Source organism: Zea mays, chromosome 9, assembly GCF_902167145.1.
Source record: "Zea mays cultivar B73 chromosome 9, Zm-B73-REFERENCE-NAM-5.0, whole genome shotgun sequence".
Taxonomy (NCBI): Eukaryota; Viridiplantae; Streptophyta; class Magnoliopsida; order Poales; family Poaceae; genus Zea; species Zea mays.
Genome location: NC_050104.1, coordinates 67,137,122 through 67,158,776, shown reverse-complemented (window position 1 = coordinate 67,158,776; position 21,655 = coordinate 67,137,122). Strand labels below are relative to the sequence as shown.

Sequence of the window (21,655 nt, the reverse complement as noted above, 5' to 3'; positions counted from 1 at the left end):
CGCCTCAACAAGGCACTACCGCTCCCAGCAGACATCAAAGATTTAAGTTTGCACGCAAGTAGTCAAGTTTGTTTCATCTTTACATGGAGGGGGCCATGTCATATGGACTAATATAAGCACAATATGTTATTGTGGTATTTTGGTCCTGCAGTGTAGTAAACGATGTTATGACGCTTCCTTAGATGGAATGTGAACACCAGATGATATGATACTTTAGTTATGCTATTATGTCGCTTTCTTTTATGAACATCAGATGTTCTAATACTTTGGTTAGGCTGTTATGACGCTTTCTTTTGTGAACATCAGATGTTCTGATAATTTGGTTTGGCTGTTATGACGCTTTCTTTTGTGAACATCAGATGTTCTGAAACTTTGGTTAAGCTTAAATGTTAACTTTAGATGTTATGACGTTTTTCTTTTGTGAATCTGTGTACATGATTTCTGCATACCACATTTCCTATTTCTGCATAATACGTTTCTCTTTACTTATTGGTATGATAACCACAGTTTTACTCTATGATATTTTTTATTTACTATACATATTGCTCATTCCTCACTTTTCTGGTCAGATAGTTTATCCATTATACAGTTCCCATATCCTATCATACACGATGTTTTATTAATCACACTTATGCAACATTAGTAGAAGATATACGCCACATTTCATATACTTCAACAATCAGAGATATTAGACATCGATTTCACACGCAACTGGTTTTGCTTATATTAATCTATTATACCGTCCATTTCAAAAATTATGTTCCCATAACATACGATACACCATTTGTGCCACATATTACTCACTGGGTGACTCACTGTTTTCAACATCAACTGTGTATTTTTTTGAAGTTGTCGTCTCATTCCTATGAGGAGCGTCAGTTCTAATCTTGTTCCTATATCCAGGCGGTCGTCCTCTCTTACGTCCAGCAAGGCTAGCCAATCGGACCCTATTCTCCTCCAATGATAAACATGTTCGACTTGTTGTGACCATCAACAATTCCACACTTCTGGCATTTCCTGTTCTTCTTCTTTGTACCTTTCGCGCCCAATTTAATAACCTTTTGTTCGCTCCACTTGATTGTTCTTTCCTTTGGTTTTGCGTTATTTGGTCTTGCCAAGCTTATCCCATCGACAGCAAAATCTAGTTTCTACATTCAAAATTACAGATGGTGTAATATCCCAAAAAAAATGTTGACCAAAAGTTAATCTTTGGTGCGTGGATGAGGTAAAGGGTTGTGGGCCATTGGATGCAAAGATAGAAGTCATCTGAGGCGTCGTTTCTTTCTCCCACAAAAAACCCTAGGTGGCCACCCCTTTTTTTCCCTTCACCCCCCCCCTCTTGGCCGCCACCCCCTTTCTCCCCCTTGGCTGGCCGCCCCCTCCCCCTATGGCAGCCATCCTCCATTGCTTCCTCCCCCAAGATCTCCCCCTACGCAGCAAGGATCGAGAAGAGGAGGAGCACGTTGAATTGAAGAGGAAGAGAGGATCAAGGAGGTGTTCTTCCCCATCTCTTCTTGCATATTTTCTTGGGGAAACCCTAGGTATGATGGGATCCTTGTTCCTCCCTGTAATTATGTGCTTTTGGAGGTGGTGGATCATGGGGATTAAAGGATTAGAGGTTGTATTAGATGTGAGGTTAGGTTTTGATCTCGAATTTAGTTTTCTGTAGCATGGCAGATTCGACAGTTTCTGTTCATACCAGTTTTCCGTGATCTTAGTGGCCTCATAAAAATAAAAAGTCTATATATGAGTCGTAGATAATTTGTAGATCTTTCCGTGGCCGCGAAGAACACCTCAATCGGACATCAGAACAGAAAGTTATGACAGTTTGATTATAGCAGTTTTTCAGTCTCATAATTCTGTGCAGAATCTGTTCTCTTAAGAGTTAGGCAATTTTATCAACAGAATTAAACTGTGGGTTGGTAAAAGAAGTTATAGATAATTTCATAAGCTTTCCAGATTGTTAAAGAGTGCATTCATATGATTTGTGAAACTCCAGTTATGTTTGTTTTACTGTGGCTGTTCCTGTTTGCCTGACAAAAATGAGTGGGTCTGTTCACTGGTGGGTTTCATCTAGTAAATGGCCGAATTGGCTCTTCCAACTATGGAGACTTTTGTAGAGGGATCAAAGTTCTTATTTCCAGCAGAATTTAATAATTTTTGGTTCAGTAGTTTGGGAGATATCGAATTTTAAAGTGAACCATACTGCTGTCTAAACAGATTCAGTCAGTTATCTTGTGAGATGTTTTAGAACTTGTAGATGGCAGAATTTAATCATCCATTGAATACTGAAGTTGTAGAGTATTTTGTGTAGATACTCCTAGAGTATTTGTTTGATATCACCGCTGTTTTAATTTTAAAGATGCAAAATTAACAAACAGCGCTGCTGCTGTATGGCATGTGGTTCAGGGTGGGAGTCTTTCCACTGGGTCTTGGTTTCAAGTGTAGGAGTGTTTTGTTGATTGATGGCAAATGTTTGTGAAATATTTGTACTAAGTTTTATGCCCGCTAGCAGGTGGCTACACTCCAGATTATGTCTAGTACATTTCTTCTTCTTCGATGAAGGCAAGTGAATGTAGCGGTGGTTGCTTCCGTTCTGACCTGTTATTTCTATTGCCTACACTCTAATATTCAGAAGTATTGGATTCTTTCATAATTGGACTCTATGGTGATGCTTTACTTGCTTGCATTATACTGATGCTCAATCATATATTGATGATGATTATGATTCGAGTATGATTCATGAGATTAATTCACACCCCTGAAGGTAAATGAAGTATTATTTGAGGTTGGTATTGTATCTGAAGGTAAATAAAGTATTATTTGAGGTTTGTATTGTATCTGAAGGAAGTGAAGGTTATTGATAAATGCAGCATGCCATATACATTGCATGACTCATTTGCATCTGAAGTTTTGTCGTGACCTATGGTCCGACCGTACCGGTACAATTTAGCATCGTACGTTGCCCGAGGAGGGGTACGATGCGGCTTCATACCCTTAGAGGTATGAAGGCAGAGGACATATGCATTGCATTCATATGCATTCATTGAAGTGATATTTGCAGATGATGTGGTTTTATACTCTCAGAGGTATGAAGATAGAGTACCTACACATTGCATTCCTATGCATACATTGAAGTGATATTTGCAGGTATTGTTGACGCGGGGAAGTGTTATAGAACCTATTGTGGTTGTTCGAGGAAATGAGATGATATTGGTTATATTGGGACTACTAAGTTCTATATCTACAAGTATTTCTGATCTTGATTGTGATTCTTTTAAAATGTTGATTAATTCAATTTGTGGTTTAAATATCTCGTCAGAACAATTACCTTGCTGAGATGTTTCATCTCACTCTTGCATTACTCAATGCAGGTGCTTGTTGCTCATCAAGGGGAGTGGGAAGTAGCAGCACATCCACCTTCACTCTCATAATAATGCTGCTCAGACACAGTCATGATTTAATTAGAAACTTCTAGTCAAAGGATGTTTGTTTTTAACTAGTCGTGCGCACTGATTAATTCCGTTCATGTTGTTATGGTTGTCTTCCCATTGCTAGCAGGTTATTAATGTCTTTTATGTTTTCTTATCATGATATCTATTTATACTTTGTTGCATCCCCGTTTATGCAATTTTCAAAGGAGATGAAGTCGAAATTTTATATATGAATGTTAGATGTGTAGTTTAGTAGCATTCTGGGGTGTTTGTGGATCACGAGGTGTTACAGTTGGTATCAAAGCATAGGCTTTAGATTCTTGGCAATTTGAAGATAAATTTGACACACTTGCACATATAGGAAGGGTATGGGTTCAAATATCTTTGATATATATTAATGTCTTTGGAGTGCAGATGACAATAATTTCACCCCTCCCTATTCCTTTACGGTGATGTGGTAAGTCGTTTATGACTTAATGCCTAATAATTTATCTCTAAATCTTTATATTGTTTTATTAATGCGATTGATATCGCTGGTCTTTTGAGAGATTGAAGTTGTTATTATGCTTGTGATATACAAGTATGTCTATGTTGTTTACACCATGTTTTTCAAGGTTGAGTTTTATTACAATAATATTGTTATATATGCTTGATTGAGGATGTTTCTAAGAGGAGTGTGAATTGCGTGTTTTGGGTTACAAGGTAACCATCAATTTGAATTTAAGTTGTTGAGCGGTTGGTGGATAGTTCCAACTATCTTTGCAAAGAATGATTGTTTATGTCGAGAAACCAGTTCTGAAAGAAATGAATGTTGGTACTTTTATATGAATTTTGGGGGAAGTCTTTACCTAGCTAGAATGGCTTACATGTCTCTCTTCTATTGTGTGTTTTAGTAGCCACAAAGCCTAGATGTGGTTTAAAGTGGTTGCATGTTAGTCATGCTAGTTGTAGAATAAACCTTTGATTTTCTGGATCCATTGATTATGTATTAATATATGGAGGATCAGATGGTTCTCTCTCCGATGCATGCTTGTGGAGCCATTGCTGGACCACCTATCTATTGGTTTGAATGAAGCCAGTGCCTAGCCTAGAGTTTGTTGTGTGTGGTTAGTCACCTATTCGTAAATGATGTGGTTTTTACATCAGCTTGAGATGTTTGTCAAATGTGTGAAGGATTACGGGGTTATTATTGACCTTGTATGTTATGTACTTTGAGTGCATCGTATGATAGAATGAAATGTAAGTTTATGAACTACAGTAGATGAAGACTTATATTATGTGTAGGTTAACCTTACTAGCTCGGATATTTTTCTTAGTTGAGTTGTTGGATGAAGTATAGTGACATTGGTTACCAAGTATTGTGTTGTTGTGCTGTCAATGCTCTTTGTGGAGCTTTTGGCATTTCTTCGATGAAATGTGCCGCGCAGAATATTATTGGCTTCTTGTTGGCTTTATTGCTCCATTAGTTCTGTGGATTTTCTCCCTTTTGTGGGGTGCAAAGAATGTTAGATTACATGATTATCTTTTCATGATGGCAAGAATAAGGTTTAGGAAGATTAGGATTTTTGTTTCAATAGAACTACTTGTTTCATGGTGCTTTAAGGTGAGGTGTTTGATCTTCTTATACATTCGTCGGGTGTAGATGTTTCACCATTTAATTAAAATTAATTGTTGAAGTTGGTAAGGGTTGTGCTTGGTGCATATTACCCCTTCATAAAAGAGTGTTGTCTTAAGACATTGATGTTGATGTATAGCTGCATCCAAATTTGATGGTGTGAAATTGTAGTGTTGATTGCAACTATGAATTGCTTTGAGCTTCATTGCATGTTGTTTCATGCTTGATGTCAGGTCGTGTAGTTTCCTTAGACAATTAGTCCAAGGTAGAAGTTCTTCTGGTAATTAAGACCAATAATGGACCCATGTTTTGAATGGTGGTGCTATATGGGGTACCTTGGGTGTTTTGCTTGGAGTGGCCGAATTCGAGGTCGAATTCTTTTTAAGGGGGGTAGAGTGTAATATCCCAAAAAAAATGTTGACCAAAAGTTAATCTTTGGTGCGTGGATGAGGTAAAGGGTTGTGGGCCATTGGATGCAAAGATAGAAGTCATCTGAGGCGTCGTTTCTTTCTCCCACAAAAAACCCTAGGTGGCCACCCCTTTTTTTCCCTTCACCCCCCCCCTCTTGGCCGCCACCCCCTTTCTCCCCCTTGGCTGGCCGCCCCCTCCCCCTATGGCAGCCATCCTCCATTGCTTCCTCCCCCAAGATCTCCCCCTACGCAGCAAGGATCGAGAAGAGGAGGAGCACGTTGAATTGAAGAGGAAGAGAGGATCAAGGAGGTGTTCTTCCCCATCTCTTCTTGCATATTTTCTTGGGGAAACCCTAGGTATGATGGGATCCTTGTTCCTCCCTGTAATTATGTGCTTTTGGAGGTGGTGGATCATGGGGATTAAAGGATTAGAGGTTGTATTAGATGTGAGGTTAGGTTTTGATCTCGAATTTAGTTTTCTGTAGCATGGCAGATTCGACAGTTTCTGTTCATACCAGTTTTCCGTGATCTTAGTGGCCTCATAAAAATAAAAAGTCTATATATGAGTCGTAGATAATTTGTAGATCTTTCCGTGGCCGCGAAGAACACCTCAATCGGACATCAGAACAGAAAGTTATGACAGTTTGATTATAGCAGTTTTTCAGTCTCATAATTCTGTGCAGAATCTGTTCTCTTAAGAGTTAGGCAATTTTATCAACAGAATTAAACTGTGGGTTGGTAAAAGAAGTTATAGATAATTTCATAAGCTTTCCAGATTGTTAAAGAGTGCATTCATATGATTTGTGAAACTCCAGTTATGTTTGTTTTACTGTGGCTGTTCCTGTTTGCCTGACAAAAATGAGTGGGTCTGTTCACTGGTGGGTTTCATCTAGTAAATGGCCGAATTGGCTCTTCCAACTATGGAGACTTTTGTAGAGGGATAAAAGTTCTTATTTCCAGCAGAATTTAATAATTTTTGGTTCAGTAGTTTGGGAGATATCGAATTTTAAAGTGAACCATACTGCTGTCTAAACAGATTCAGTCAGTTATCTTGTGAGATGTTTTAGAACTTGTAGATGGCAGAATTTAATCATCCATTGAATACTGAAGTTGTAGAGTATTTTGTGTAGATACTCCTAGAGTATTTGTTTGATATCACCGCTGTTTTAATTTTAAAGATGCAAAATTAACAAACAGCGCTGCTGCTGTATGGCATGTGGTTCAGGGTGGGAGTCTTTCCACTGGGTCTTGGTTTCAAGTGTAGGAGTGTTTTGTTGATTGATGGCAAATGTTTGTGAAATATTTGTACTAAGTTTTATGCCCGCTAGCAGGTGGCTACACTCCAGATTATGTCTAGTACATTTCTTCTTCTTCGATGAAGGCAAGTGAATGTAGCGGTGGTTGCTTCCGTTCTGACCTGTTATTTCTATTGCCTACACTCTAATATTCAGAAGTATTGGATTCTTTCATAATTGGACTCTATGGTGATGCTTTACTTGCTTGCATTATACTGATGCTCAATCATATATTGATGATGATTATGATTCGAGTATGATTCATGAGATTAATTCACACCCCTGAAGGTAAATGAAGTATTATTTGAGGTTGGTATTGTATCTGAAGGTAAATAAAGTATTATTTGAGGTTTGTATTGTATCTGAAGGAAGTGAAGGTTATTGATAAATGCAGCATGCCATATACATTGCATGACTCATTTGCATCTGAAGTTTTGTCGTGACCTATGGTCCGACCGTACCGGTACAATTTAGCATCGTACGTTGCCCGAGGAGGGGTACGATGCGGCTTCATACCCTTAGAGGTATGAAGGCAGAGGACATATGCATTGCATTCATATGCATTCATTGAAGTGATATTTGTAGATGATGTGGTTTTATACTCTCAGAGGTATGAAGATAGAGTACCTACACATTGCATTCCTATGCATACATTGAAGTGATATTTGCAGGTATTGTTGACGCGGGGAAGTGTTATAGAACCTATTGTGGTTGTTCGAGGAAATGAGATGATATTGGTTATATTGGGACTACTAAGTTCTATATCTACAAGTATTTCTGATCTTGATTGTGATTCTTTTAAAATGTTGATTAATTCAATTTGTGGTTTAAATATCTCGTCAGAACAATTAGCTTGCTGAGATGTTTCATCTCACTCTTGCATTACTCAATGCAGGTGCTTGTTGCTCATCAAGGGGAGTGGGAAGTAGCAGCACATCCACCTTCACTCTCATAATAATGCTGCTCAGACACAGTCATGATTTAATTAGAAACTTCTAGTCAAAGGATGTTTGTTTTTAACTAGTCGTGCGCACTGATTAATTCCGTTCATGTTGTTATGGTTGTCTTCCCATTGCTAGCAGGTTATTAATGTCTTTTATGTTTTCTTATCATGATATCTATTTATACTTTGTTGCATCCCCGTTTATGCAATTTTCAAAGGAGATGAAGTCGAAATTTTATATATGAATGTTAGATGTGTAGTTTAGTAGCATTCTGGGGTGTTTGTGGATCACGAGGTGTTACAGATGGTTTTCAGCATATAATAATATGCAGTCCCACATGCACTTTAATACCATTATTACCTTTCTAGCATCTACATTTTGTGCATGACCACCACTCTCATGCATATCCGCGTCCACCTACAAATTATCCTGTAGCCGCCCACACATTTTTATGTACAAACATAAACCAATAACACATTTTTATGTAGAACCACAAACCAATAACACATTTTTTAAATATTGTTAATACATTTGAACTATACAACACTTAAAGTATTAAGTTGTCCAGACACTATAATCAATATCGTGATTAAATATATTACCTGTTCCAAGGAACGTATCTGTATAGGAATTTGAACATCGTCCACACCCCCCTTCATGTATATTAGATACTACATGAATTTCCTGAAGAAAAAAAAACAATCGGTGAAATCACATTATATCTAATATGTAATTCATCATACACACGAAGATACAAATTATGCATCAATATTTACTGTTAATCCGTTTCCATTCTTTTCACCCGATTCACCATCTCTTTCTATGTCTCTGTTTTCTTCACCATCGTCCTATGATTTTAATTTTTTATACATCATCAATGTACATGGACGAATATTATGTTACCAATAATAATATCAAACATCACATACCTGGATGCCATCACCACCACTTTATTACATCAAGATGACCAAGACATCCATAGAGTCATTAACATAACATAGTCATAAACGTGATCAAAGTGCAGAATATGAAACGTAGAGATAAGGCCTTCACATGCAGCTGACTGGGGATTTGCCACTAACACAACTAGAACTCATTGTAGTCCTGGACCTCCTTAAAGTCCTCCATGTTGCCTGCACCTCCTCCTGAGCACTGATTGCAATGGGGACAACCTGGGGTGGGGTGGTTTTTAAAGCAAGGGTGAGTACACGTCAACGTACTAAGCAAATGTCCCGTTTGGCTAAAGTGGACTAGCTATATGTGGAGTTAAGGTTAAATCAGTTGCTTTTAGTTGGTCAGATATTTATTACTAGTAGTAAGCCATGTTTTAGTAATAAACCTAGTTATTACCTGCAAGTACTCCCTCCAATTAGAAATACCAGAGATCATAATTATAATCATCACCATTATTCATCATCATAAAGCATCCAAAGTTCTTCTAATCAAAGAGGATCCAAAGGCTGCTCTTAAAAGTGAGCATGACCGATATACCAGTTTCTAACACTCTGCAGAGGTTGCACACTTTACCCACGAGTCATGATCTCTTTTTGCCTCGGGTCGATCAAACCCTGAAACACTACCAAGGTGAGTCGGCAAGGTTTCACTATGCAGCCTTTACAAAGATTCCCCTGGTGCATAGCTGCTCATTAGGTTTTGCAAGTCGTACAAACACAGTACTCCTCCCTAAGGTGGGTGACTAACAAAACCAAATCGAATGAACTTTGGCACCCACCCTTAGCAGAGCGAGCACTATGCCTCGAACCCCATTGACAGCCCTCCAGCAAAGCTAACTGCACCCCAGTTTCATCTAATTATTCAGCTAAGGGTGTCCCATTCCATCCTCATGGTTGCACTATTATCCCGAGTGGTCACCCAACGAACAGGTCCTTACGGAGAGATACTCAGGAAAATAGCTTGAGTCCCCTAAAGTGCCATAAGAACATCATAATCATAATCATAGCATCGTATCATAAATATTCGCATCATGTTCGTTGATTAAAGTAAAACAATAGCATGAAGCTAACAAAAATAACCCAAAAGGTAATCAAGGACAAGGTAAATACGGATTAGTCAAACCTTAGATTTCAATTAAGTAATGAGGGACAATGAATTATAAAGTAAGTAGGACATAATAGGGTTTAGGGTTTAGGGTTTAAGGTTTAGGGTTTAGTGTTTAAGTAAGTATACTAAATAATATATAAAATATGTGTAATATAATAAAGTGTACGAAATAATGTATAAATAATATACTAAATAATATATAAAAAGTATACTAAATAATATATAAAATATGATAAAAAATGATATATAATTTAATTAATAATATATAATACATATATGGTGTAATTAATAATGTATACAAAAAAGTGATCAAAAAAGGGTGATAAAGTTTTCAAACCCAGCACCACATACAACAAAGCCCTAAACAAATCGCACTGACCACTCTAACACTTTAAGAGTTCAAACGTAGACCGCAAAGTAAATGTTATAACATATATTATATCTATTGCTAGTTGTCATAGCAAAACACAAGTAAAAATGGGTTCTACAGTCTGTGGAAGCCATTTCAACTGGCGGTTCTCTATGACAACACCCAGTAGAGATCATTTCTTCTCGCAAATGTCTTTGTGAATCACTAGTAGAAATCTCCCTATATAAAGGTGGGAAGGATGAGGTCCAAAAAATTTACAAGTCTTGGTGTTAGTCTTTCATTTCTATGTCGTCAGGCTGCCCACAAATCCGCACGCCCTTTCGTTTCTCAGCCACCGTCGTCCCCATGCCCATAGGTATATGCTCCACCTCCCTCTCTCTCCCTTTCCCCTCTGCCGTCGTTGATCACGCACGCGCGCCGTTGTCGTGCACCCCGTGCCGCCGCTGCCGCCTGTGCACATCGATGTATAGAGAGAGGAGAGGGAGGAGTGGGAGAGGGAAGAAGAGAGAGGGGAGAGGAGAGGGAGAGAGATAGAGGAGAGGGAGAGGGAGAGAGAGAAAGGAGGGAGAAAAAGAGAGAAGAGAGGAGGGAGAAAAAGAGAGAAGAGAGGAGGGTGAGAGAGAGAGGGGAGAGGAGAGGGAGAGGAGATGGAGAGAGAGAGAGAGAGGAGGGAGAGGATTTAATTATATTGTAGGAACATCAGAAATCACACATTTCGACATGAATTTGTATATCAATTATAATTGATGTTGTTTTCTATTTCGACTTGAATCTATATGACTCTATATGTTCAATATACACGTTCTACATGTTCTATACGACTCTATACATTTATACATTCTATATGCACATGCTATATGATTCTGCACGTTCCATACGACTCTACATGTTCTATATGACTCTATACGTTCTATATACACATTCTATACAACTTTGCATGTTCTATACGACCCTACACGTTCTATACGACTCTATACATTCTATATACACGTTCTACACATTATATACATTTATACGTTCTATATACATGTTCTATACGACTCTACACTTTCTATAAGACTCTACACGTTCTATACAACTATATACGTTCTATATACACGTTCTATACGACTTTTTACGTTTATACGTTCTATATACACGTTCTATACTCTGCATGATGTATACGACTCTATACGTTCTATACGACTCTATACGATCTATATACACGTTCTATCTGTTCTATACGTTTATATGTTTTATACACATGTTCTATACGTTATACAAGTTCTATACAACTGTATACGTTCTATGCGACTCTAGGGTTAGGGGATAGGGTTAAGGGTTAGGGTTAAGGGTTAAGTGTTAGTGTTTAGTGTTTGGATTAGGGTTAGTATTGGAGGCCTTCCTCTTCCGAAGGTCCTAAAAAACACGACTAACCATATTCTTTCAGCGTACTACTGAATATTACAGGAGCTTCATCATCAGAAAACTTCGAAATAACACAAGAGGAGCGAAGCAAACTTCATCTAACAAGCTTCACCATGGTGAAACGGGTAAACAGCGTGGCTTCGACATAACGAAAAGGAAGTACGACGAAGCACGCTTCATCAAGAAGGCTTCGTCACGAACAGAGCAATGAGATAGTGCAAGGAGAAGGTGCTGCTCAAGTTATTAAATACAAATGGTGATGTTACCCTTGTGACACCTCGTAAACTTTGTATGTAACCGTTGAGGTCATAATTGTATTTTAACTCAGGTTACGCCCCGTGCCTATAAATAGGTGAACAGTACCTTGTACTGTTCACGCTGGATTGTAATTTCTCTCGCGTCAATACCTTCAAACAAATCGAAGGTATCAATGTCATACAAATTCTGTTAATGTTCGTGTATATATGTTATGAAATAAATATATGAATGAATGAATAGATGGCATATATTATCTATATAAATTCTTATTCTCATAAATGATGAAGGTGTGTCCTTCATGACCTTCGTCTGAAGATCATTATATCTGAAAGGAGATAATGCTTCGGAGAACGAAGATCCTTAATCCTTAACAATTATGTTGCCCTTTTCTTGATTCACAACATTTAAGAACAAGTGACCAACAGTTGGGTTTAAGGGTTTTGGTTAAGGGTTAGGGTTAATGTTAGGGTTAAGGTTTGGGGGTTAAGGGTTAAGGGTTAGTGTTTAGTGTTTGGATTACCATTATAATTAAGGGTTAAGGTTAGTGTTCAGGTTTATGGTCAGGATGAGGGTTAGGGGTTAAGGGATAAAGGTTCAGGGTTAGGGTTAAGGGTTAGGATTAAGGTTTAGTGTTGGGGTTAGGTAGAAATCAAACATTTTGACTTGAATTTGTAAATCAGATATACTAGATGTTGTTTTATATTTCGACATGAATCTATGCGACTTATACTTTCTATATACACGTTCTATACAACTCTATACGTTTATATGTTCTATTAAAACGTTCTACATGACTCTACACATTGTATACGACTCTATATGTTCTATATACACGTTCTATACGACTCTACAGGTTCTATACAACTCTATACATTCTATATATACGTTCTACACGTTATATATATTTATGCATTCTATATACACGTTCTATGCGACTCTACACTTTCTATATGACTTTATACGTTTATACGTTCTATATACACGTTCTATACGAGTCTGCATGTTGTATATGACTCTACACGTTCTATACGACTCTATACGTTTTGTATACACGTTCTATACGTTTATATGTTCTATATACAAGTTCTATACGTTCTACAAGTTCTATACAACTGAATGTGTGATATATATATAGATATATATATATCTATACTATACTTAAAGCACTAGTTTCAACGGTTTCGTGCGTCATTGTTTTGCAAAAAGACCCCTATCTTTTTGGGTATTCAACCCGCCGTCCAGCCATACTGCTTTCGAACGCTCCCACGCTACGAATCTCCGCTCCCCAACCCGTGTGCCCACCATCCTCACGTTCTCACAGAACCCTAACCCTCATCCAACCTCCATCTTCAATATCGCCGCCCCGCTCATTCCTCCTGTGGTACCCTCCTCCGTCGCTGACGTGTAGCCTAAGCCGCATAGCGTTGTCGAGGCGAACCTCTTCCGCCTCCCCTCCTTCAACGCTGACGGCAGGGGCGTGGGGATGCAGGAGGAGGCGCCAAGGGTATTCAACCCGCCATCCAGCCATACTGCTTTCGAACGCTCCCACGCTATGAATCTCCGCTCCCCAACCCGTGTGCCAACCATCCTAACGTTCTCACAGAACCCTAACCCGCATCCAACCTCCATCTTCAATATCGCCGCCCGCTCATTCCTCCTGTGGTACCCTCCTCCGTCGCCGACGTGTAGCCTAAGCCGCATAGCGTCGTCGAGGCGAACCTCTTCCGCCTCCCCTCCTTCAACGCTGACGGCGGGGGCGTGGGGATGCAAGAGGAGGCGCCAAATCCCCCGCCGGTGTCTATCGGGATCGGACAAATCGGTCGAGGCGACCTTCCATATTCCCCTACCCCACCAGTGGCTTCCTCCTTGCCCTCCTCTTCGTCGCATCAGGGACCTCACTCCCTACTCTAGGAGGTTTCTATCGGGGAGGAGCGGCCCAGGTGCGTTGTATCTACCAACCTCTCCGGTGATCTCCTCCTCGAGAATAGGGCTCACGTTGGAGAGGATGGACGGTCGTCATGCGTCACAGCAACTCCGCCCTCGAGGTGGATCCCCGCGGGCAGCGGCAGTGGATCCTCGTCGTCTTACGGTGGTTCCGTTTCTTGGTTGGAGAGCAGATCTGGATTCGCCGTGGCGAAGAGCAACGGCAAACCAGACAAGGAGAAGAAGGGCGGCAGAGGCGGCACGCCGCCAACCCCCAAGGACAGCAAGCCGCGCAAGCCAGCCGTGCCCAAGGCGAGCGCCGCTGGCCATGGCACGTCGCGCAATGCTGACAAGTCCCCCGGCTCAGGGTCGGCCAACCACAAGGCACCAACGCCCAAGGTCGCCGCCTCTCGCCTCGCTACGACTCCAGAGTTATGGTAATCCGCGACTACCATGCCACCGCCTGCGGGCACGAAAATCCTCATGCTTTTTCGCAGAATTCAGAGTTGTATTGATGCTTCTCGTTCTGTTACTTCAATAGCAGCAAAGCTCTTAGAGAAGCAATGTGCTTCATGATGGATCCGGCTCTAGGAAGGAAAACTTGTTATGTACAATTTCCACAGAGATTTGATGGCATTGACTTGCACGATCGATATGCTAATCGGAACATAGTTTTCTTTGATGTAAGTATTGTGGACGGATGGTTGCTTTTGTAATCATCACAACAAAACATTCATGGCTCACAGGTTATTTGTTTTGCAGATCAACATGAAAGATCTGGATGGCATTCAGGGTCCAGTTTACGTGGGAACAGGATGCTGTTTCAATAGGCAAGCTTTGTACGGATACGATCCTATTTTGACTGAAGCTGATCTGGAGCCAAACATTGTTATTAAACGCTGTTGTGGTAGAAGGAAGAAAAAGAACAAGAGTTATATGGATAGTCAAAGCCGTATTATGAAGAGAACAGAATCTTCAGCTCCCATCTTCAATATGGAAGACATCGAAGAGGGTATTGAAGGTGTGTTCTTGCTGTTATGCATTTTTTATCTTACTTTTATCCTTAGAGATCTGAGAACATCGCTTCTTCTATTGCATTTTCAAACGTAATTGTCTTAGTTTGATTTCTGGACGTAAATAGGAAAACGATTCTTTGCTTCTCAAGTTGGCTGGCTCCTGCTTATCTTACATGTGGAATCCCATTAGGTTATGAGGATGAAAGGTCAGTGCTTATGTCCCAGAGGAAATTGGAGAAACACTTTGGTCAGTCTCCTATTTTCATTGCATCCACCTTTATGACACAAGGTGGCATACCACCTTCAACAAACCCAGATTCTCTACTAAAGGAAGCTATCCATGTCATCAGTTGTGGATATGAGGACAAAACTGAATGGGGAAAAGAGGTTAGTGTGGCAAGCATATTTTCCTCTCTTTGATTCATATCATAGAGTTATTTAACTTACCATCGTGCGATGGGGTATCTTTCCCATTCGAGGGCTCAGATTATGATTGTCCCTTTTTATGTTGTTTCAGATTGGCTGGATCTATGGTTCAGTAACGGAGGATATTCTGACTGGGTTTAAAATGCATGCAAGGGGCTGGCAATCAATCTACTGCATGCAACCACGACCTTGTTTCAAGGGTTCTGCACCAATCAATCTTTCCGATCGTCTTAATCAGGTGCTCCGTTGGGCTCTTGGGTCAGTGGAAATTCTGCTTAGTAGACATTGTCCTATCTGGTATGGTTACAATGGACGATTGAAGCTTTTGGAGAGGCTGGCTTACATCAACACCATTGTTTATCCAATCACATCCATCCCGCTTATTGCCTATTGCGTGCTTCCCGCTATCTGCCTCCTTACCAATAAATTTATCATTCCTGAGGTTAGTGACAAGATATCCTCCCTTCTGTTCAGTGTTTTTTTGGTAGAATTCTATACCAGAGTATAACTGTTATCGCACTGAACTAACAAATATTACCAGCGCACAAGTAGCCATAACCAGTATTTGTTTTCCCTTGGCATTTTTCTTACTCTATATATTCTATTATTTTGAATTATTTCACTTGTGATGTAAATGGATGCAAGCAAAGTCATTTTGTGCTGTCATATGGTCTAGATCCGCAGAGCTGTGTTTTTTTCTAGATTCTATTGACCTTTCATTTGATTACATTTGGTCATCTTTCTAATGTTCATATCATTTCGTCATGTGCAGATTAGCAATTATGCTGGGGTGTTCTTCATTCTTCTTTTCGCCTCCATTTTTGCCACTGTTATATTGGAGCTTAGATGGAGCGGTGTTGGCATTGAAGATTGGTGGAGAAATGAGCAGTTTTGGGTTATTGGTGGCACCTCTGCCCATCTCTTCGCAGTGTTCCAGGGTCTGCTGAAAGTGTTGGCTGGGATTGATACCAACTTCACAGTTACCTCAAAGGCATCTGATGAGGATGGCGACTTTGCTGAGCTATATGTGTTCAAGCGGACCAGTTTGCTCATTCCTCCGACCATTGCTCTTGTCATTAACCTGGTCGGAATGGTGGCAGGAATTTCGTATGCCATTAACAGTGGCTACCAATCCTGGGGTCCACTCTTTGGAAAGCTGTTCTTACTTGTCTATTTATTGTCTTTAAGTTTTTTTAATAATTTTCAGTAGGTTCTACCTCTATATTTGGAACAATAGATAACGACGAGTGAATCCATGACGACGTCTTTCATATGTTACCTATCTTATATAATGTTTTATTGTAGCTTTTGAACTATGTTACTTTTTATTATACTTTTGATAATAAAATTTGTCCCGAGGCTTGAGGGGATCCTAGATCCGCCACTGTGTGACATGGATGATTATGGCCCACATCCCTACATCTCTGTATCATATCCTTTGTTTAGTTACACCCAGTGTGACACAAACTTTCTTATCACTGTCACACTGTATCTTAGGGAGTCAGAATCTTAGTTTGCGTTTGTTATCCCCTCTTTGCTTATTAGGATTTTTATTCTCTTGAATAACTTAACCTTTTTATTTCAACTGACATTTTGTTGAATATTTTGTATACTGTTGCAACGCACGGGCACCAAACTAGTATATATATATATATATATATATATATGTGTGTGTAAATGTATATAAAATTTTGTTTTGTTTGAAAATTTTGAAAAGGCGGGAAATCAGCTACTGGCGGCTAAATAAACAAAACTGATAGTGGAAAGTCATTTTCACTTACAGTTTGTAATGAGAACCCCTAAAGGAAATCGTATTTCCACTCGCGGCTGGCTGCTTTAAGAAAACCGCAGGTGGAAATGTGGCGCCTAGTACTGCCGGTACTGACGTCAGTGTAAATAGATTTAGAACCATCACTATAAAGCTTCTTTGTACTTAGTGGATATTAGTATCGGTTATCGACTTAAACCGATACTAATTAACTTATTATTAGTACCGATTCATGGCTTCAACTGGTACTAATTAATATCTTCTAAACAGACTAGACATTTTAAACAATGTCGAATTTCAAACAACCCAAGCAAATGTCGTCAGACCGACTCTCTAGCTAGTAGATCTACGGGCCAGTCAAACTTCATGGTTTATGAATTACGATGCTTTCTTGCTTCAGTAGCACAAGTCCTTGCAATTTGCGATCAATGTCAAACGCGGCAGCTCTTTGATGCGTGAACAACACAATGCAAGGCGGGTCTCGATCTTCGTCTATGCATGCATGCGTGAAAGTTTTCATGTTTTCGATCCCTGGCTTGCTATAACCGTGTCTTTACGTTGCTTGCTTCCCGATGCATGACCTTGAGCACAGTGTACCATTTCAAATAAGCCATTGTTGTTCAAATTCACTACTCCTACATGTTTATATATAATTTCCTCTACTGTAAATTTTTATATAAACACGTGTAGGAGTAGTGAATATAAAAAGGCATCTTCTGTTTGTATTTTACGTACCAAATAATCATATGCCTGGTAATGCGTTCTTTGCTTTGATTTTAATTGAGGATTACATATAATGGCTCGTCGCTTTTAATTTGTGTATTAGTGAATCCCTGGTTGGCAATCTACTCCTGTAGTTAAGTTTCAACTTTCAAGATCAGATGCCACGCAAAGTCAGTACTTTGAAATTTACCTATAGCTTGGTTATCGGAGCCTTAGATCTCTAATTGGGACTAGTAAAGTAATATATCGGCAGTACGAGTTAATCTGAAGCATCATAAAATAATTTATAGATTTGCAGGGAATAGAAGAAGGGAATAGAGACATCGGGATTTGGAAAGATGGAACATGAGGCTTAATTCCCTTGTTCCCCTTGACTCCCTAGTGCAAATAAACCTATATTCTATGTTAACTACACTACAAATTTTCAGATACACTATTTTTTATATCCTACATTACACATTGGGTAAATTTGTCGTAGGTGTAGTAAACCAGAGATAAATTTCGGATGAAATATTACTAAACCCCCTATATTACACATTGGATAAATCAGCTATATCCTTTATTATTAAATTTTAGATTCGGTATAAACCGTTTGCAGTGACTTAGTTAACCTGGAATGTAAATCACTGCGTAAATTGTATAAACCAGTTGCGCTAGGGAATCAGAGGCACAATGGTCGCTTCTAATAACTTTCGATTCCATCTACTTTTAGAAAATATTGTATTAATAACGATAATGTCTAAGAGCAAATTGCCACAACCGAGGAGCGTCAACTAGAAATCTAGAATTCACTAGCAAATACCAAAATTTATAGATGCCATATCCAAATTTACGAAGAAACTAGGCCAAGGAAACAGCAGCTGCAGGCAGATGAAGTGATAAGCTCGCCATGTTTCACAATAGCAAACTTGCAAAATCACACAATAATGACAGTGCTATAGATAGAGACGCCTGATTGCTTGTTCTGAGGCCAGTTTTGGGGCAGGTCCCCTGTTCAAGGACAGCACAACCTTTTTTTTTCGTTCGGTCCTTCCAGAACCAGCCAAAACACACATACGTGCATATACCCATATACACGCATGGACACCCCCTTAGGTCCTTATTGTGAGTGAGCCTATATTAGTATATAGTCAATGCTCCCATCAATCAATCAAAAACTAGTATACAGCTCAAACCTATCTGCCAAAGACTAGTATACATTTTATACACACATAGGGTTTGTCTTTGAAGAGAATCTTGGACTTGATATCTCTACCCCACTCCATATAAGGCAGCAATACATCCCTTTTCCCTTGTACTATCACTTTCCTCGTGTTTTTCTTGCCTGTCTCCATACTCATCGATCGGTTGCTTTTTGTCGTCAGTTCTTTTGAGGAGCTGAGCTACAATCAGGCAAGGGATATTTCCGAGGTTTGGTCTGTTACTCTTTATACAGGAGCAGTAAAGTATATAAGGATGTAGCAGTTTGAAGCATCTAATCTTGTTTCCCATTTGCTCCATGTACATATGGTGTGCTTCTTTGATCTTAGCTAGGTTTTACAGGGAGGAATGCATCCAGGTGTTGGACCATTGTCGGTGCCACCAGGCTTCCGCTTCCATCCGACTGATGAGGAGCTCCTCTACTACTACCTGAGGAAAAAGGTTGCTTATGAGCCCATAGATCTTGATGTCATAAGGGAGATTGATCTCAATAAGCTTGAGCCCTGGGATCTCAAAGGTAAATAATAGATATATGTATTTATAGATGCCATTTTATTTGGTGTGCAAACTGCAAACATACTTGACTGCAGCTAGCAAGCTAGATCTGATCTTACCAGACCTAAATTTTCCAAAGAGATATGGTTCCTCCTTCTTAAATTATAAGGCATTTTGTTATTTCTAGATTTATGGTTTTAACTGTATCCAGGGTTCCAGATACGAAATGTATCTCGGTGCATTTAAAAATATATGAATCTAAAGCCAAAATATCTCTTATAATTTGAAAAGAAGTATATAGGTAACTCATAGGAAGGTTATATATTTGTGGACAATGGCAGAAAGATGCAAAATAGGCACTGGGCCTCAAAACGAGTGGTACTTCTTCAGCCACAAGGACAAGAAGTACCCAACGGGAACGAGAACGAACCGTGCCACGACGGCGGGATTCTGGAAGGCGACTGGCCGAGACAAGGCCATCTTCCTTGGCAGCGCCAGGAGGATCGGCTTGAGAAAGACCCTGGTGTTCTATATCGGCAGGGCGCCGCACGGGAAGAAGACTGAGTGGATCATGCACGAGTACCGCCTTGATGAAGAGAACGTTGAAATTCAGGTAACAAGCTAGAGGCCTTGTGTTGTACACTTCTTTAATTTGTTTCTACTAGCAGCTGGCAAGTTGTAAAGCAACTCTGATGATCTAATCTGCAGGAAGATGGATGGGTGGTATGTAGGGTTTTCAAGAAGAAGAACTATGAGCAGAGAGGCCACAACATGGCTGAGATGGCGGCACTGGACGACGATGAGCTCCAGCCTTTCACGGTTCCTGTCGTCCCTGCTGGCACTAGCTCCCTGCCAACAACAGACCACAAGAACAACCCTCACCTCATGCAATATGACTTCCCTTCTTTCGACCCTTCCATGCAGCTCCCACAGCTGATGAGCGCCGACCAGCCCGTGCCAACCCTATTCCCCAGCCATCCTGGCGTCGCCACGGCCATGAGCTCATCAATCGACGTTGAGTGCTCGCAGAACCTGCTGACGATGCTGACATCCAACGGCAGCGACGGGATGCTCCACGTCCGCGCTGGTGGTGCTGGAGCTGGTGTCGACCGCTTCGCTGGCACGACAGATTGGTCGATCCTAGACAAGCTCCTCGCCTCGCACCAGAACCTCGACCAGCTCTTCCACGGCAAGGTCACCGCAGCATCTGCCTCCCCAATGGCTCCATACCATCAGCAGCTCATGGAACTCGGTGGCTCGTCGTCGTCGTCGTCCTTGCAGAGGCTTCCACTGCAGTACCTCAGCGGCGAGACGACCGATCTCCTCAGGTTCCCCAAGTAATTATTGGATCGACCTCAAGTTTAGCTACCTTGTTGAGCAGTGACCATATCAGGATTTTGGTTGACTACTAGGCTGCTTAATTCGGCCTACTTCGTATGGAGTTTAGTGCTTTTAAATGTATATATGGTGCAACTGTTTGGGGCATGCAGGCATGGAATGCCATCGATCTACCATGGTTGCTTGCTTGGCCAAGAGGATGTTTTCGATGTTTCCATTTTGGCTTAGGGTTGCTCGTTAGGTTCTTTTGGAGAAAAAATGTGAAGAGATGGCCCGGTAAATTAAGAACTTCTATTTGTTTCCCACAGATTGGTCTTTTGGTTGTTCGTTCAACTATAATAATATAGGATGGGGCATTTATATATGTTCATGATCACCAATTAAAGCACTACATATTCCTATTTTTATCTTATTTTCTTCTCATGTGTGATTTGATGTCTATATATCCTCCATTTGGATCTACCATTAAACAGTTTAGAATGATGTCAGTCTTCAATAGTTTAGGATAATGTATTGAGCAACAAGAAACCAAGACCAGCAATTACTGAGTTGTGATTTCAAGGTGCTTTTAGGTGTACACGCTAAGGTTGATAGGCAGATTGTGAAAAGAGCACAAACCGCGCGTGTGTGTAGGAAACGCTGCTGCACTTGTTTTCCTTTGGGAGACACAAGTATCTGTTGTGTGCGTGCGTACGTGTGACTCTACCATTGTAGAAACTAGAAAGCAAGCTATATGGAAGAACGTGGCCAATGATCATGACACTAGTAAAAAAAATTATAGTGACGGTTGTGAATCTATTTTTACTGCCGTTTTTTAGAACCATCGATGCTAGGGGTCAGTCTAAATCATCATTTTTAAAAGCGGGTAGACCGCCAATGAAAATCGATTTCCACTCGCGGTTTTCTTAACTCAACCGACATTAAAATTCCACTGGTGGTCGATGTAATAAAACCGCTATTAAAAATTATTTG

At 40.2% G+C, this 21,655-nt stretch overlaps 2 protein-coding genes across 3 annotated transcripts; both read left to right on the top strand.

Moving 5' to 3' along the window:
* The first annotated feature begins 14,247 nt into the window (after window positions 1–14,247).
* On the top strand, window positions 14,248–16,537 carry LOC103640007 (probable cellulose synthase A catalytic subunit 1 [UDP-forming]). Its single transcript, XM_020544612.2, has 5 exons — window positions 14,248–14,400; window positions 14,480–14,738; window positions 14,924–15,120; window positions 15,251–15,601; window positions 15,932–16,537. The coding sequence occupies exons 1-5, from the start codon at window positions 14,281–14,283 to the stop codon at window positions 16,367–16,369; spliced, it is 1,365 nt and encodes a 454-aa protein (XP_020400201.2). The 5' UTR covers window positions 14,248–14,280; the 3' UTR covers window positions 16,370–16,537.
* Window positions 16,538–18,761: 2,224 nt separating this feature from the next.
* Window positions 18,762–21,047, top strand: LOC606435 (NAC domain-containing protein 76). Of its 2 annotated transcripts, XM_035962553.1 has the most exons (4): window positions 18,763–19,060; window positions 19,184–19,367; window positions 19,687–19,958; window positions 20,054–21,047. In XM_035962553.1, exons 2-4 carry the CDS (start codon window positions 19,199–19,201, stop codon window positions 20,684–20,686), a joined length of 1,074 nt encoding a protein of 357 aa, XP_035818446.1. In that variant the 5' UTR covers window positions 18,763–19,060; window positions 19,184–19,198; the 3' UTR covers window positions 20,687–21,047. The 2 variants fall into 2 exon arrangements, with proteins under 2 accessions (XP_020399653.1, XP_035818446.1); XM_020544064.3 differs by having other exon boundaries at window positions 18,762–19,367.
* Window positions 21,048–21,655: the final 608 nt, after the last annotated feature.

Coding starts and splice junctions, on each gene's coding strand:
- LOC606435 (XM_020544064.3), top strand. CDS start 19,199: ATGCATCCAGGTGTTGGACCATTGTCGGTGCCACCAGGCTTCCGCTTC. Junction 19,368..19,686: donor TGAGCCCTGGGATCTCAAAG/GTAAATAATAGA, acceptor GGACAATGGCAG/AAAGATGCAAAATAGGCACT. Junction 19,959..20,053: donor AAGAGAACGTTGAAATTCAG/GTAACAAGCTAG, acceptor TCTAATCTGCAG/GAAGATGGATGGGTGGTATG.
- LOC103640007 (XM_020544612.2), top strand. CDS start 14,281: ATGTGCTTCATGATGGATCCGGCTCTAGGAAGGAAAACTTGTTATGTA. Junction 15,121..15,250: donor AAACTGAATGGGGAAAAGAG/GTTAGTGTGGCA, acceptor ATGTTGTTTCAG/ATTGGCTGGATCTATGGTTC. Junction 15,602..15,931: donor ATAAATTTATCATTCCTGAG/GTTAGTGACAAG, acceptor CGTCATGTGCAG/ATTAGCAATTATGCTGGGGT.